General features: G+C 39.8%; 1 protein-coding gene across 3 annotated transcripts in view; it reads left to right on the top strand.

Moving 5' to 3' along the window:
* The first annotated feature begins 324 nt into the window (after positions 1–324).
* Scamp1 (secretory carrier membrane protein 1) overlaps positions 325–16,023 on the top strand; it is an 86,400-nt gene continuing 70,701 nt past the window's right edge. For all 3 annotated transcript variants that reach the window (XM_013015929.1, XM_013015930.1, XM_013015931.1), the window contains exon 1: positions 325–488. In XM_013015929.1, coding sequence (XP_012871383.1) covers positions 432–488 — 57 coding nt within the window. In that variant the 5' untranslated portion in view covers positions 325–431. The remainder of the gene's footprint in view (positions 489–16,023) is intronic.

The following is a 16,023-nucleotide window of genomic DNA, read 5'->3' as shown; positions in this document are numbered from 1 at the left end:
TCGGGAGCTGATATGAAACCCTAGTTCCTGGAATCGAGTCCAGCCGAACACATTTAGCTTCTCCAGCCGCGCGCACCTCAGCCCAGCCCCGGATGCGCAGGGCGCACGGCGTTCCCGGTTCCCCGTGGCTGCGGGACACTACACGGTCGTAGCCAAAGCCCGGAGCGTTGGATCCAGGCCCGAAGGAACGGGACGCGAAACGGGAGCGGCACGGCGGGCGGGCCGGGAGACGTCGCACCGGGCATGCTCAGTGGCACGGCCGGCTGGGTGGCCCCTCGAGCTGCACCCGGATCTGCTCGGCGGCGGCGGCGGCGGCGGCGACGTGAGCGCGCAGGGGGGCGGCGGCCTCTCCAGGTCTCCTCTCCCTCTCTTTCCCCTCTCTCTCCCTCTCTCTGCGCCTGGGTCGGTGGGTGACGCCGAGCGCCGGAGAGATGTCGGATTTTGACAGTAACCCATTTGCGGATCCGGATCTCAACAACCCTTTCAAGGTGAGCGTCGGCCCCGCGTCTCTCGCCATCGCGACGCGGCGTTGTTTGCGACCACAGCCGAGTTGCTGCGCGCCCCCCCCCTCGCGCGCCCCGCGGTTCCTCCTGCGCCCCGGGGCCGGGAACGCGGGGTGCGGCCCCGGCACCCCCGCGTCACTGCTGTGGGGGCTTGGGGGTGGGAACGCCTGCTCGGGCTCTGCGTCGGGCCGCTCCGCCCCGCATCACCTGCCGACGAGGGTCGTGCGCTCACTGGGGAAGGAGCTGGCGCGCCTGGCGGGGTCCCGGCCGGGCCCTGAGAAGCGGGGACCCAGAGTCGGGACAGGTGGAACCCTCCCTTGCCCGACTAGTGTGACAGGCTAGCTGGCCGGGGCGGGGGCCGGGCGGCGACCTAGGGGAGCCCGCCCTGGGGTGAGGTTGTCATGGGGACCCGGGGAGGCGGCGTTGTGGGGGTGACAGCAGAGGTGTGGAGGAGAGAGGCGAGGGCACCGAGATGGTGCAATTAGGGGGGGAAATTGTGTTTTTATTAATTAAACTTGCATTGCACCCAGATGCCACCAGCGGCGCTACCATAGGCGCCCCCCCCCCCAATTAGGCAGAGGTTAAGAGAACTGATATCAAAGAAGTAAAAAATAAACATATCTGGAATACAATAGTGCACGTGCACGACATCTTTTCTAGCTGCTGCTAGCAAGGTAAACCATGGAGTATTTTCTAAGCTCCTAGTGCGTCACCGGGGCTCTTGGTTCTTTGAGGATACCGTTTGGCCCCCCACAAGAGTTGCTTTCCTTTTTGAAGTCACCTTATCATCCCCAGCTTTGGAAGGGCCTGGCACAGAAACCCGCAGAGGAAGGCAGCTGACTTGTTCCTTATCTGCTGTAAATGAATGCGACATCTAAACTCTAAAAAGTACACTGAATCTCTTAGTGGGTGTAAAGCTTAGCAAGTGCAATTGGTTTCTAACTATTGGTTGTTGCTCAACCTCCATGTGCAAATAGCAGTTTTAATTAGTAGTCACAAGTGAAATAGTATTAATTTGTGGTCATAGAAGTGTTACTTCTGGCTCAAGTATACATCTGAGTTTTTCATTTGAGGATCCTGGAAGGGGGAAAAAAAGAATCTCTGTTCTGATGATTTCATGAATGATTATTTGAAAGGATCCGGGTTGTAACCGCCCCCCCCTTGATTATTTGACTTTTTAAGGAGTCCCCTGTTGGTTTCACTTCCATTTTGTAGACCATTTAAATTCTTAAATTATGGGCATTCTAAACAAATATAATTTGTCAAATGAGTATTATTTTAAAATACTTTGAAGCCAGAACATTATGAACTTGTTAGCTTCTCCTAAATAAGATAATTCACTGCTGATGATAGCTATTGATTTGTCTATTTGGTCATTCATTTCATGATTCATTTTGTACAGTGTTCTTTTTTTTGGTACTGGGAATTGAACCCAGGATGTTGCACTTGTTAGGTAAGCGCTTTGCCACTGAGCTACATCCCAGCCCTAAAATGTTCTCATGTTAGGGCAAGATACTGTCTTCTACAAATCGTTTAAATAGGGAATCAGGTGCACCCATTGCAACAATGAGATGTACAAGTCGTTATGTCAAAAACGAACTTTACAACTTTGGTTGGGGGGGGAGGAAGAAAATTGGGTTGGGGGGCGGGGGGAGGATGGGAAAGGATGGGAAGGGGAATCAAAGGAGGAGGCTACAATGCTTGATAAGAAATGTACTCATAATCTTGCCCATGTAATTGTAACCCCTCTGTACAGTATTTTCACAATAATAAAAAAAAAGATACTGACTTCTTAGCCAAGACTATTTTTGTGCCATCTAATGTTACCAGGTATGACACATTTCTCTTTGGCCATTAATGCTGGGATTCTGAAAAGTAGTTTATTAAGTCTTTAGTCATTATGAAACATAAACCTCTTTTTTCTTCTATAAAGGAATACACTCAGGACAATGATTATCAGGTCTATAAAATGCTTTCACATTTAGGTCTACAGAAAGGTTCAAGCTGTGTGTTGGTGGCTCACACCTGTAATCCTAGCTACTCCAGAGCCTGAGATCTGAGGATCAAGGTTCAAAGCCAGCCTGGGCAGGAAAGTCTGTGAAACTCTTATCTCCAATAAACCACCAGAAAACCGGAAATGGTGCTGTGGCTCAAGTGGTAGAGTTAGCCTTGATCTGAAGAGCTGAGGGACAGCACCCGGGCCCAGAGTTCAAACCCCATGATCCCCCCCCCCAAAAAAAGTAGGTATAAATTCTTCATGGTGATGGTTACAGCACCATCAGTGTACCTGATCCTTTACCTTTGAATTTGTTGGGACAGGAAGAATGATTCAAGTGTTAGAATGTGTACCTAGCAAGCACAGGCCATGAGTTCAAATCTGAATACTGTCCTCAAATAACTCCCCTCAAACAAAAACAACAAAAATAGTTCCCATGACTTTCTCATGTTTATCCAGCTGCCCTTTCTCTTCAAGTAAAGCTTTCATATCTGTGGTATGTTCTTTTGTTTCCTTCTATGAACAAGTGATTTTTGATACTGTCTACTTCAATCTAAAAAGTCCTGTAGTAATCATTACTTTTTGATTATTTCATTTTCATTTTCAAATCCTACTTTAATATTTCACATTTGCTTTCCATGCATCCTAATTTCTTGACTACCATTTGATACTCATTGTGTGCTTGTGCATATAGTGCCTGGGCACTGTCTCTGAGCTTTATGCTCAAGGCTAATGCTCTACTCTTTGAGCAATAGCTTCATTTCTGGCTTTTTGGTGATTAATTGGAGTTAAGAGTCTCAGGGACTTTCCTGCCTGGCTGGCTTTGAGTTGTGATTCTCAGATCTCAGCCTTGTGAGTAGCTAGGATTACAGGCGTGAGCCAACAGTGCCAGCTATTGTTTTTAAACATTTCTTTTTGATGTGTTAGGAACTCTTTTCTAAGCATTTTCATTTGAGCCATGTTGTAAAAGTAATTTCTGAGCATGGGCTCCTTAGATGATTTAACCACAATGGTTTACTTGATTTTTATTGGCTACTGTAACACATGCTGGGTTCAATGAATAATTATTCTTTTTTGAGTCTGAAATTTGCTTTCTTTCTTTTTGGCAGTACTCTAGGTCTCACATTTGCCAGTCAGGTTCTCTTACCACCTCCAGCCCTCCCCTTGCCTTTTGTACTTATTTATTTTATTCTGCTCTGAATTTTTTCTTTTCTTTTTTCTTTTTCTTTTTTTTGGTCGGGCGTGGGGCTTGAACTCTGGGCTTGGGCGCTGTCCCTGTGCTCTTCAGTTCAAGGCGAGCGCTCTACCGCTTGAGCCACAGCACCACTTCCTGAATTTTTTTTAAGTTAGCTTGTGCAGGTTAGTTTTGAGATGGGGTCCCAGAGTGCCCAGCTCTTAACTTGAGAAGGAATCATGTGAACTTTTCTGCTTGGGCTGGCCTTAAACCATGATCTTCTCAATCTTTGCCTCCTTGGTAGCTAGTGTAACTGGTGTGAACCACCCATGCCAGGCCAAAATCTAAATGTTTGTTATTGTACATAAAGAAATTTGGAAGTAACTGAAGATCTGTGGGACTAAAAACAAAAAATAAATCCCCAGCAGATTGGTAGTTGAATTGCTAAAATGTAGTAGTTGAATTGTTAAAATGTAGTTTTAAAAATAGGGAAATACTTTCTATATAGTCAACACATTTTTTTTAAAACAATTTACTTTATGCCCCTCATTCTTAGGTGCCATTTGGTTTTTTGTTTGCGGGTGGTGGGCCGTGAACTTGGACCTTGCACTTGCATGACAAGCACTTCTACTATTTGAGGCATGCCTCCATCTGTTTTTAGCATTAATTTTTATAAAATCTCAGTTTAGGATAATCATTCTCCTTCCATCTCCCAAATAGCTGGTATAAATACATATATGTACTACCATGCTTGGGCCTAAATTAAATAGAATTTCAGAAGGTTTTAAGTACTGACATATATGTAGTTATATCTCATTTTAAAGCTCAGAGCATCTAAATTGCTTATAGCCTTACACTCCCATGTAGATAGTATAGAATGGATGTTAGACCACCACAATCTGACCCAATCAGTCTACTGCTGGTGGGCAACATATGCACCGCTTGGTTGTATGCATTCCTGACATTAAAATGACTGTTTTTAGTTTGGAGCTTAGAATTGGACTCTGTGGAGAAGGAGCAGAAGGTAGAGCTTAAAATGAATGGCTGCAAAGTGGGGCAGGCTTCATTGAGGGGAATGGGTGCCATTGGGAGGGGGAAGGCCTATGAGGATAACAGAAGATGAATATGGTCAAAGTAGTTTGTTTCCATGTATGAAAATAGACCAATGAAATGTGTTGAAATTGTATTGAGAAGGAAGAATGGGGTAGGGGTAGGGGAGAATGGTAGAGGGAGTGTGGTTGGTAGATTATATGCATGTGTGAAAATGTTATAATGGACATCTCCTCTCCCCTCCCCCCCCACCCCAATGAAAGTATGCTAATGATAAAAGAAAAAGATTTGACCCAAAAAGCCTAGAAGTTTGGGCACCAGCGGCTGATCCTATAATCGTAGCTAGTCAGGAGGTTGATGCTTGAAAGATCATAGTTTGAAGCCAGCCTGAGCTGAAAAGTCTTCAAAACTCATTCTTAAATCAACCATCAAAAAAGCTAGACTAGAAGCTAAGACTTGGAGGATTTCAGTTTGAAGTCAACCTGGGCAGCAAAAATCTGTGAGGTTTCACCTCATTAACCAGCAAGGCTCAAGTAGTTGAGTGCCACCATGAACAAGGAAGTCAAGTATGAAGTCCTAAAGGTCAATCCCTGGTATGGGTACATATACAAAAAAAGTCTGGATTTAATCTTGGTCTTACCAGTAGTATGGTCTTGGGAAGTTACTTCTATTCTTTAAGCCTCAGTTTACCATTTTTCTAAAATAGAAAAAGCTACCTACTCCATAGGATTGTTAGTAGGATTCCATGAGAATTTAACATGTAAAAAGTTTTCCATATGTGGTAGTTTTAACTAGGTGGTAATACTTAGCATTAATAGTAATTTAAAATATTGAATTTAACTACATAAATAACTACTGTATTATTAGCTATTAATCTGGTGGAGTCCATGTGCCTCTGGGATATTTTGGCGTGCCTCACTCTATCTTGCCTTGCTAAGATGATCAGAATTCTAGTACTTTGTCTCTACACACGGACCCTCTTAGAAGAACATACATGTCTATAGTGTTTTGACTTTAAAAAGTAATTCTAGTTTACTTAAATACAGTACCTTCATTCCTGTCATCCTTGTTTTTTTTTTTTAAATCTATTTGCTATTGTGCAGTTACTCAGGGTCAACTGATTTTAGAAAATATTGAATGGAAAATTTCAGAAATAATTTGCAAATTTCAAATAAATTATAGTTCTAATATAATGTTCTATTTTGTATGTATCTTTTATTGAATCTAACTTATAAATAAAATATCATAGGTATTTAAAAGGAAAACCATCCTGTAGATAGGGTTTGTTTCTGGTCTGTTGTGGAATGCCATGGCGACTACTGTAATTTTTATTTTTATATTTATTTTTGAGGTATTAGAGTTGAACCAGGGCTTTGGATATGCTAGGCAAGTGGTCCACAAGTCCCTGTCATCTGTGTGTGTGTATGTGTGTGTATGTGTATGTCTGTGTCTGTCTGTTGGTCTGTTGGTCCTGGGACTTGAACTCAAGGCCTGGGCACTGTCCCCTGAGCATTTTCACTCTAGGTTGGGTCTCTACCACTTGAGCTATTGCTCTGTTTCCTGCCTTTTGGTGGTTACTTGGAGATAAGAGTCTCAGGGACTTTCCTGCCTGACCTGACTTCAAACTTTTGTCCTTAGATTTCAGCCTCCTGAGTATCTAGTATTATAGGTTTAAGCCATTGATGCTCAGCTCTTGTTTATATTTGGTAGTATCAAGAATGTTATCCATCCTAATTGACTTGTATTTAGTGACATTCACAATAAGTTGATGTTGCTTCTCTGTTCATATAAAATTTTGATCCTAGAGATTGGATATATAGTAGGAAAGGCTTCTGAGGATTTCCTTTGCAATAGTCAAATTTCAGAAGTATCTTTAAACATTAATCAGAAACAAAGTGATTGTAGTTTTTAATCTGTGGTATTTTACATCCACTTCAACCACATGAATTTCTGTTCTATTTTTCTTGGATTATTATTTTTAAAAAGCAAGTTTGAGCTGCTGATTATATGTAACAAAGTTAAGATGCACCATTATTTTATTTATTACTATCTCAGTTATCTGCTAGAGTAAGCAACAATTTCAAATTGAAGTAGTTTAGAACAGTTACTTGTTCATGATTCTGTTATTTGAGATAGACTTAGCTGGCCTTTTAAATTTTAATGCATTTGCCTAGAGTCACTCACTGGCATCAGTCATCTGACAGCTTGACTGCATGGTTTAAGATGTCCTCACTTGTGTCTGTACCTTAGTTCCAGCTGTCAGTGTAGCCAGGAATTGGTTCTCTTTCATGTGGCCTGTCAGCAGGAATACCTTGGGATTGTCACACATGGCAGCAGTGTCTCAGGAGGGCAAGAATGGAAGCTCCAAGGTTTCTTGAGTCATATGTCACTTCTATATTGTGTTGTTCTAGACAACCCTCAAGGTCATATTCAAAACGGTGGGGAGGATTAGATTCCCCTTCTTTATAGAAGTGCTAGGTCTCTCTTTAGACAGGTACAGGGCATTCTCAGGGCATTCTCAGTTGACAATACCATTAAACTGCAGGAGGAGTGGGTAGCATTTAGCAACTGCTGGTCTTCAGCAATTCTGAAATCTAACGAGGTCCATATTGTTAGGATCCCCTATTTTGGGGAACTGTTTAGAACCCAATTCTGCCTCCTCTGTTACTGTTTTGGATTCCAAATCTCTCTGGAGGTCCTTCCCTTCTTCCCCCTAAATGAGAAATGACTCTCTGTAGCTGTATAGCTGTTTTAGCTTGCTTCCTGCCCATAGAAAGTTGAGAGCCCTGGAACCTTTCTTCATTTTTGAAAGAACTATTCTTTTCAATCCAGGCTGGCTCAAGCCTCTTAACAATTCTTGTAATCATACCAAAGTTAACACTGTGCCTTCAAATCCCTCTCTATACATTCTTCTGGAGATGGTTGTCTTTGCCTAGGGTGCTAATTAGTGTCAGCTGCTGTGCATCTGCACTTTTAAAAAAATAGATATTTTAGTGTAAAGGTAATGTAGAGAGGGGTTACAGTTACATAAGTCAGGTAATGAGTACATTTTTTTTTGAACACTATACCTCTTCCCTCATTTTCTCCCAGCTTTTTCCTTCCCTACCTCTCTCCTCCACAACTTGTATACTTCATTTTCAACAAGAATCAACCCAGATGGCCCTCAGTGGATGAATTGATCAGGAAAATGTGGTATATATACACAGTGGAACTCTTTGCTTCCATCAGAAAGAGTGAAATTGTACCATTTTTAAGGAAATGGAAAAACTTGGAAAAAACTATATTAAGCGAAGTAAGCAGACCAAAAGAAACATAGGTTGCATGGTTTCCCTCATTCATAGTAGTAATTAGAGTGTGCTTATAAATCTACAAGTAAACACAATGGATCTGCTCTCTTAAACTATCTAGAAAACCTTTTGTCCAGATGGGGCATCTCTTATGGCTAGTGGACATATTCAGGCAGGTGCCATATATTGAACTAGGTATTGAAACACAGTTTTATTTCAGTTGCCTGGCTTTAACAAGAGTCATGCTTGAGATGATGATGTATGTGAAAAATTTGAAAATAAATTACTAATATTACCACAAAGACAATTTGAAGTATTCTTAATGTTTAGTAGTGCTGAAAGCAGATCCAAGAAATGTAATGGTTATTTTCTTTATATGAGCCCATCCATGTAATATAGTAGCTGAAAAATATATGCTGGATTAATGAGTTGAATGGTCAGTTCCTAAAAATGAATAACTTCAGTGTTCTGTTCTAATCACTCAGGTATTGATCTAATGGTTTGAACATAGTAGAATGTGAACAAAGAAGGCAATCAGGAAGATCATGGATGTGGAAACAAGTCCTAGGAAGAATAACTTGAGTTTAAATTAGTCAGAAAAAGGCTAAAGGAGAATAGAGCTGCCATCAGATACTTAGTTGGTTAAGTGAGTAAGTTTATTATTTGTTGCTTTAGAAAAAGAATCTAAAGTTAATTGGCAGAGTTTATATCAAGGCAGATTTTGTCCCAACAGAGATATTTATATTTATTGTTAGCAATACTGGGATTTGGACTCAGAACAAGTATTCTACCACTTCAGCTGTGTCCCTTCCTTTTTTTGCTTTAGTTATTTTTCAGGTAGGTCTGATGCTTTTTGCCTGGATTTGGTCTAAGTTCATAATTCTCTTTACCTTTGCATAGCTAGGATTATAAGCACACATCACCACACACAACTTATGTGAGATAGGGCCTCATTAGCTTTCACCCTCCCACCTCCCACCCCTCACCCAGGTCGTCTTCAAATTTCAGTCCTCTTATTTGTGCTTCCCAAGTAGATGAGATTGCAGACATGAGCCACTGTGCTCATTTGAGATAGATTTGTGTGTGTGTGTGTGTGTGTGTGTATACACATGTATACATGCAAAGTCCTAAGGCTTGAACTGGGTGCTGCCCTTGAGCTTCTTTGCTCAAGGCTAGAGCTCTACCACTTGAACCACAGCTCCATTTCAGCATTCTGGTGGTTAATGAGAGATGAGTCTCATGGACTTTCCTAAGTAAGCTGCTTCAAACCACAATCTTAAATCTCAGACTCCTGAGTAGCTAAGATTATGAGTGTGAGCTACTCTGCCTGGCCTCAGCTGAGACTTTTAAATCTTATCAGAATGGTTTAATACCTGAGGATGAATTGTATTCTCCAGCATTTGAAGGAATTCAAGCAAAGTCGGATGACTTTGATACTGAGGTAGAGATTTTTGTGATTGAAGGTTTTTTTCTCTTTCTACTTTGAAACTGTAATTGTTATATTTCTGTATTCATAGAGGTCATTTTATGGTACTGGAATGGAGTCTGACCATCTCAGTTGGAGAGGAGGCTTTATGTTCTAGGGGACTGCTGTGCTCTGAGCCTCAGCCTCTGCCGAGGGAGAACTTTCCCTAGTTCCTTAAAGGGGGTTCTCATGTCCCCTGTTGTGTGGCCCTTGCTACCTTGGCCTCAGCTGACTGATCTCATCAAAGTTACCTGGCCCCTGGGGAAGCACTGGAGTAGGAATCATCTCGGTAGGGCTTGAGGGCCAGCTGTTTTTTAGAACCCCAGATCCACGTTAGAGCTGTTCTGGAACTAGCTACAAGGAATGCTGTCATGTTTTTATTCCAGTGTCTGTGAAGCTTTGCATCCTTTCTAGATAAATCTCTCAGCATCTGCTTCCTTTAATCAGAATTGCCCAACCATAAAGGTAAAGGGACATTTCTATGGTGGAATTAAACCTGTATTTATACCTAGGTTTTGGTGGTAAAGTGGAAGAATGCAAATCCAAAACGTATAAGATGTTCTTTTAAACCACAAAGGGGAGTCTCTCCACTTTCAGTAAGTGTTGGTTGTAAAAAGTGACATGGAAGTTTGATTTGACCTTGTAACAAGGTCAGTTACCACTTTCATTTGTCCTTACTGAGACAGTTTGTACTGTCCTGTTAATTTTGACTTCACATATGTGGGCCTAGGGATGGAGTCTCTGTTCCTATCCTGTGTAAAAACTGCCACAGGAATCTCCTATAGACTTGTGCTCAGGAAGCAGTATAGTAGTTCTTTTCCTCTCAGCATTGGGCTTTGAATCCTTTTAGGAATTAGCAATGTGGGTGGAGGGGTATAACGCAGATATAGTAGAGCTAGTGCTTAGCCTGTGCAAGGCCCTGGGTTCAATCTCCAACATACTGCCCCCATCCCTCCATAAAGAGAAATGTCATGACAGGCGCCAGTGGCTCACACCTGTAATCCTAGCTATTCAGGAGGCTGAGATCTGAGGATCTAGGTTCAAAGCCAGACCAGGCAGAAAAGTCCTTGAGATTCTTATCTCCAATTAACCACCAGAAAACCAAAAGTGGTGCTGTGACTCAAGTGGTAGAGCACTTGCCTTGAGCTGAAGAGCTCAGGGACAGTGTGTCCAGGTCCATAGTTCAAGCCCTCTGACCTGCCCTCCCCCCCCATCAAAAAAAAAAGTAATGTCACTTTACCATTTGCTAGAGACTTGTTTTTTTCTTTTTTTGTGGGGGAGGGAGTTATTGCAAATAATGGTGTTCTAATATTCACATGAAAGTTTTGTTTGTACCTGTTTTTAAGTCTCTTGGGTTTATATCTAAGCATAGAATGTCTGGGTCATATGGTAGCTCTGTGTTTAATCATTTGAAGAGCTGTCAGATCATTTCCTTGGCAAATCCTAATCTGTGTGAAGTACAGTCTTGTAGTTTTGATTTATACTCTCCTGATGGCTATTGATTTTGAGAATCTTTTCATGGGCTATTGGTGATTTGTACATCTTTGGAGAAATGCCTTTTCAAATCCCTAGCTATTTTTAGATATTAGTTAAAAATTGAGTTCTAAGTATAAACATATTTTATATAAAAGTTCTTTATCAGATATTGACTTAAATTTTCTGTCACTTTTGTGGGTTATCTTTTGCTTTTACTGGGGTTTTAACTCAATACCTTGTGCTTATCAGACAGGCACAGTCTCACATTTATGTCTGGGCTGTTCTGAACTGTTTTGCACTCCTCCCATTTGTGGTGCCTGAATAACTAGAATGTCAGGTGAATAACTCAATACCCAGCTGTTACTGGTTGACAGGGTCTCTTAACCTATTTTTCCCCCAAGCTGACCCAGAATCATAATCCTCTGATCTCTGTCATTTGAGTAGCTGGGATTAATTTGATCAACTCTTAGATGTCTATTTTTGTGGGTTTCATTAAGAATCCTTTGCCAGAATTCAAAGTAAGAATATATTCTGTGTTTTCTAAAAGTTTATATAGTTTCAGCTCTTATGTTTATAGTTTATTTTTAATTTTTTTATGATAAGTAAGGTCTAGTTTGTGGGATGTGTGTGTGTGTGTGTGTGTGTGTGTGTGTGTGTGTGTGTGTATGTGTATGTATGTGTGTGTGTGTGTGTGTTGGCCCTGGGACTTGAACTCAGGGCCTGCGTGCTGTCCTTGATTTTTTTTTTCCCTCAAGGATAGTGCCCTATTACTTGAGCCACAGATCCACGTCTATCTTTTTGGTGGTTAATTTGAGATAAGAATCTTAAGGACTTTCCTGACTAGGCTGTCAGGATCCTCAGATCTCAGACTCTTGTATAGCTAGAATTATAGGTGTGAGCCCTTGCTGCCTGGCAAAAGTGAATATTAACTTGACTGGTAATAGAAGACACAGGCCAGACATTTGAATGCAGGTAATTTGGTATACATAACAACATTCATTTATTTTGTGGTGCTGTGGAAGGTATGTTAGGTAAGTGCTCTAACACTGAATTTCACTCCTAGTCAGTATGTATGACTACTAAAGAGTTTTGCTCATCAAACAGTGCATATTGGTAACCTTATATATGCAGCAACTAAGCAGTGGTGGAGTGGTAGCCATTGCTAGTGTCAGTCATTTTAGCTGTGGGAATCCTCTAACAGTGGTGATAATTGTCATAAGGTAATTTGGAATAAATTGAAAATGGTGACAAATGAGACTGGTAGGTGACAGGAAAAACCATCAGGTTTATGGCCAGGGAACACTGGGTATTTTATCATTGTTTGACAATTTTTTAAAATACAATTTTATTGTTATTAAAGTGTTGTACAGAGGGCTTACCATTTCTTAAGTCAGGTAATGAGTACATTGCTTTTTTGGACATTGCCATGCCTTCCTTCACTTTTCCCCAGTTTCCCCCTCCCATCCCTGCCCACAAATTACATAGTTGATTTTCTACATAATCTATACTGAATACCGTGATTGCATTTGTTCTTCCTTCCTTTGTTTGACAATTATTTTCTAAAGCTGTTGATACTTGTTTGAGGTTTAGTCCTGTGGGTTTTTGTGCGTACGTGTGTGTGTGTATGTGTGTGTGTGCACGTGTGTGTGTGCTGGAACTGTGACTTGAACTCAGGGCCTCATGTTCTCCCTTAGCTTTTTCCACTCAAGATTAGCCCTCTAACACATAAACCAAACCTACACTTCCAGCTTCTGCTGGTTAATGGGAGACAAGTGCCTCTGGAATTTATGTTGAGTTCAAACCTTGAACCTCAGATCTCAACCCCCTCAGCTAGTACTTACAGGCATGAGCCAGGTGCCCAGTTAGTCCTGTAGCTTTATATATATCTAATCTTGTCAACCTTTATAGCTAGACACTTTAGAGAATTTACAAGTAAGTGGTATGTTATAAATGCAAGTTAGCATCTATCATATGCCTAAAAGAAGCATAATAGATGATTTTTCTATTTGATTAAAGAAAATTTTAATAGAAATATGTAGTCTTAAATCTCAGGACAAATTACCATTTAGAGTTGAGAAAATGTTCCGTGAACCATATACATTGTGGTATTTGCCTCGTGTTAAGAGTTACACAAGGAGAAAAAGGAAGTTGCTGAGGTGTGTCTTCTGCTACTAGAGGGGAGTAGGTAAGAAAGTGGGCTCCAGAGGCAGATAGTTAGGTAACTGCAGGCAAATTACTTTTCTACTTTCAGTACTTATTTGTCATTATTTTTTTTTAAATCTTATACTTCCTTTTGAATCAGACAAAGAAGAGTCTCTTAAAATAACAGATAAAGAAAATAAATAATAGTGCAAGATTATCTTTGGTTGTAACGTATGATTAATCTTTATTTCATCCTTAAATTGCCTGTATTTTCTAAGGCAGACTCTAATTTTCATTAACTTTTAAACTTTTTGGTATTAACAGAAATAGTAACAGAAACAAAACATATAAATTACTGGTTGCCTTCCAAAGCTTAGGAATTTTAGAAGGTATTGTATATCACAACTTGAACTGAGGATAAGTAAGGAAAGTGCATTTTACTTTTGTGACAAAAATAAAATTCAAGTTTCATTGAAATGTCAGAGAGTTGTACACTTGAGAGGATTATCAAAGACATCTTGTTTTCTTTTATATTTGCATTTACAGTTTTTAAAGTTGGAGCAGAAGGGTAAAAGACTGATGGACCAGAGATTGATTGTGACATCCCCATGTGTGTATACAAAGTATTCCAAAGAAATTGTATATAGCCTTGTGTAGCTAATATATGCTAATTAAAAGTAAAATACTCTTTAAAACTGTGATTTACTTTTTGAAATCATAGGTGGCTAGAAGAGACGAATCTGGTTTTTCATACATTTTATGTCTTCCTCCCATGATTACATTGTTGTAGAGAAAGCTTGGTTGGTATTGGCTGGGTGGTATTGATCTTAGAAACTTCAGTACCTGTGAACTATGTACTCTTCTCTCATGGGAAAAACTACACTTTAAAGTTGATTACCTATAATATAAAGATCTTTCAAAATTTCACATATCTTTGTTTGCTACATTTAATAATACTTTGAGTATATTAGACTAAGAGAAAAAAGCTGATCATAAAAGACTATGTAGTGCATGATCCAATTGATATGAAATGGCCAGATAGTAAGGATAGCAGTGGTTCCCTAAGCCTGCAGGGGTCAGAAAACCTATTAATCTTGTGGGGAGGGAATCATTACGTATGTTAACAAACTATTTTCTAAAAAAATCTCTTGAACATACAGACTATTTATGTGGGAGGCATCTGCTCTCCCTCACCTCTGTGATCTCAGTTCAGTGGTGATTTCTTTAATGGTCAAAGGTGATTTAATTCCTGTATCATTTGAACAAAATACACAATTCGTTATTTTCTTGTTAGATGTGAACATTTTTTTTCATGTGTGCCAATTTCAGTACATGAATATTAGGTCCCCTAGTTATATTAAGTACCCAGTTTCTCAAATTTCAGAAGAAACTTCAGTGATTTATATAAAAGGATGCTAAAGTATAGCCTCTAATATATAAATGTTCCAAGTAGGATGTCAGTATAGCAGTTCTTGGCTTGCTAATCCCCTTGGCCCCATCTCTTCCTACTTTTTTCATAATAGATTTATTAAGTGAGGGCACAGAGTGCTGTAGGTTGTAAAGATACAGATTTATAAACTTTGGCAACATTTCTTCCAAGAAATACAACAGTTGATTATTTTTTAAGGGAAGCAAAGAACTTGGAGATATAACTCATACCCATGCAAAGGGTGTAATTCAATGGTTTTAATATATTCACAGTTGCATTTATCTCTTCAATTGATTTTAAAACATTTTCATCACTTTAGATAAAAATCTCCTACCTTTGAGATGTCACTTTGAAATTTTCCTCAACCTTTTCAGTCCTGTGTCACCACTAGGATACTTCCTGGACATTTCATATCAATAGAATTGTGACTTTTAGAATAGAATGTAGACTTTTATGACTTATTCCTTAGCATAATATATTCAAAATTCATCCATGTCATAGTGTGGATTAGGATTTCTTTTTTTATGGCCAATTAACGTACTATTGAATGGATAAGCTACATTTTATTTTTCATTCACTAGTTGATATATATTTGTGGTGTTTCCACTTTTGGAATGTGATAATATGGCTGTAAATATGTTTGTACAATTTGGACTTATACTTTTCTCTTTGGTATACAGCTAAGAATAAAATCATTAAATCATGTGATAACTGGTTAGCCTATTTTGGTTGGACAGCAGAGTACATGGACTCCAGTTTTTTCTATCTTCTTGGTAACATGCATTTTTTAATTATAGCCGTACTAACCGTTGTGTGGTGGTACCTTAGATGTTTGTGCTTATTTACTGACCATTTACTTATCTTCTTGAAGAGATGTCTATTTAGACCTTTTGTCCATTTCTGAATTGTGCTTTTCTTTTTACTATGGAGTTGTAAGTTCTCTATGTATTCTAGATAGGCACACATACCAGATAAATGATTTATAGAAATACTATCTAATGGATTATAATTTTATTGTCTTGATCATGTTATTTGCAGCATGAAAAATTTCAATTTTAATGAAGTCTAGTGATTTTTGTTGTTTTTGCTTGTGTTTTGGGGATCAAATATAAGAATTTATTGGTTAACTCAGGAAATGAAGATGTATATGTATTTCCTCTTGTTTTACAGTTTTAATGTGTACACAGGAACTTTCATTCATTTTGAGTTTTTGTATGTACTGAGAGGTATTGGTTGTCTAATTTGTTTAAAATAATTTCTTAAGAATGAAGTTGCAAGACTTTGTTATTATTTGTCTAGATTTTTTCTCTACTGATTTGTTTCCTTCCTTCTTTCCTTCTTTCTTTCCTTCTTTCTTTCTTTCTGGGCCAGTTGTGGGGCCTGAACTCTGGGCCTGGCCACTGGCCCTCAGCTCTTCAGCTCAAGGCTAGCACTCTACCACTTGAGCCACAGCGCCACTTCCGGCTTTTTTCTTTTTGCTTATGTGGTGCTGAGGAATCGA

The sequence above is a fragment of the Dipodomys ordii genome, unplaced genomic scaffold, assembly GCF_000151885.1.
Source record: "Dipodomys ordii isolate 6190 unplaced genomic scaffold, Dord_2.0 Scaffold28, whole genome shotgun sequence".
Taxonomy (NCBI): domain Eukaryota; kingdom Metazoa; phylum Chordata; class Mammalia; order Rodentia; family Heteromyidae; genus Dipodomys; species Dipodomys ordii.
This window is presented reverse-complemented; position numbering and strand designations above follow the sequence as displayed.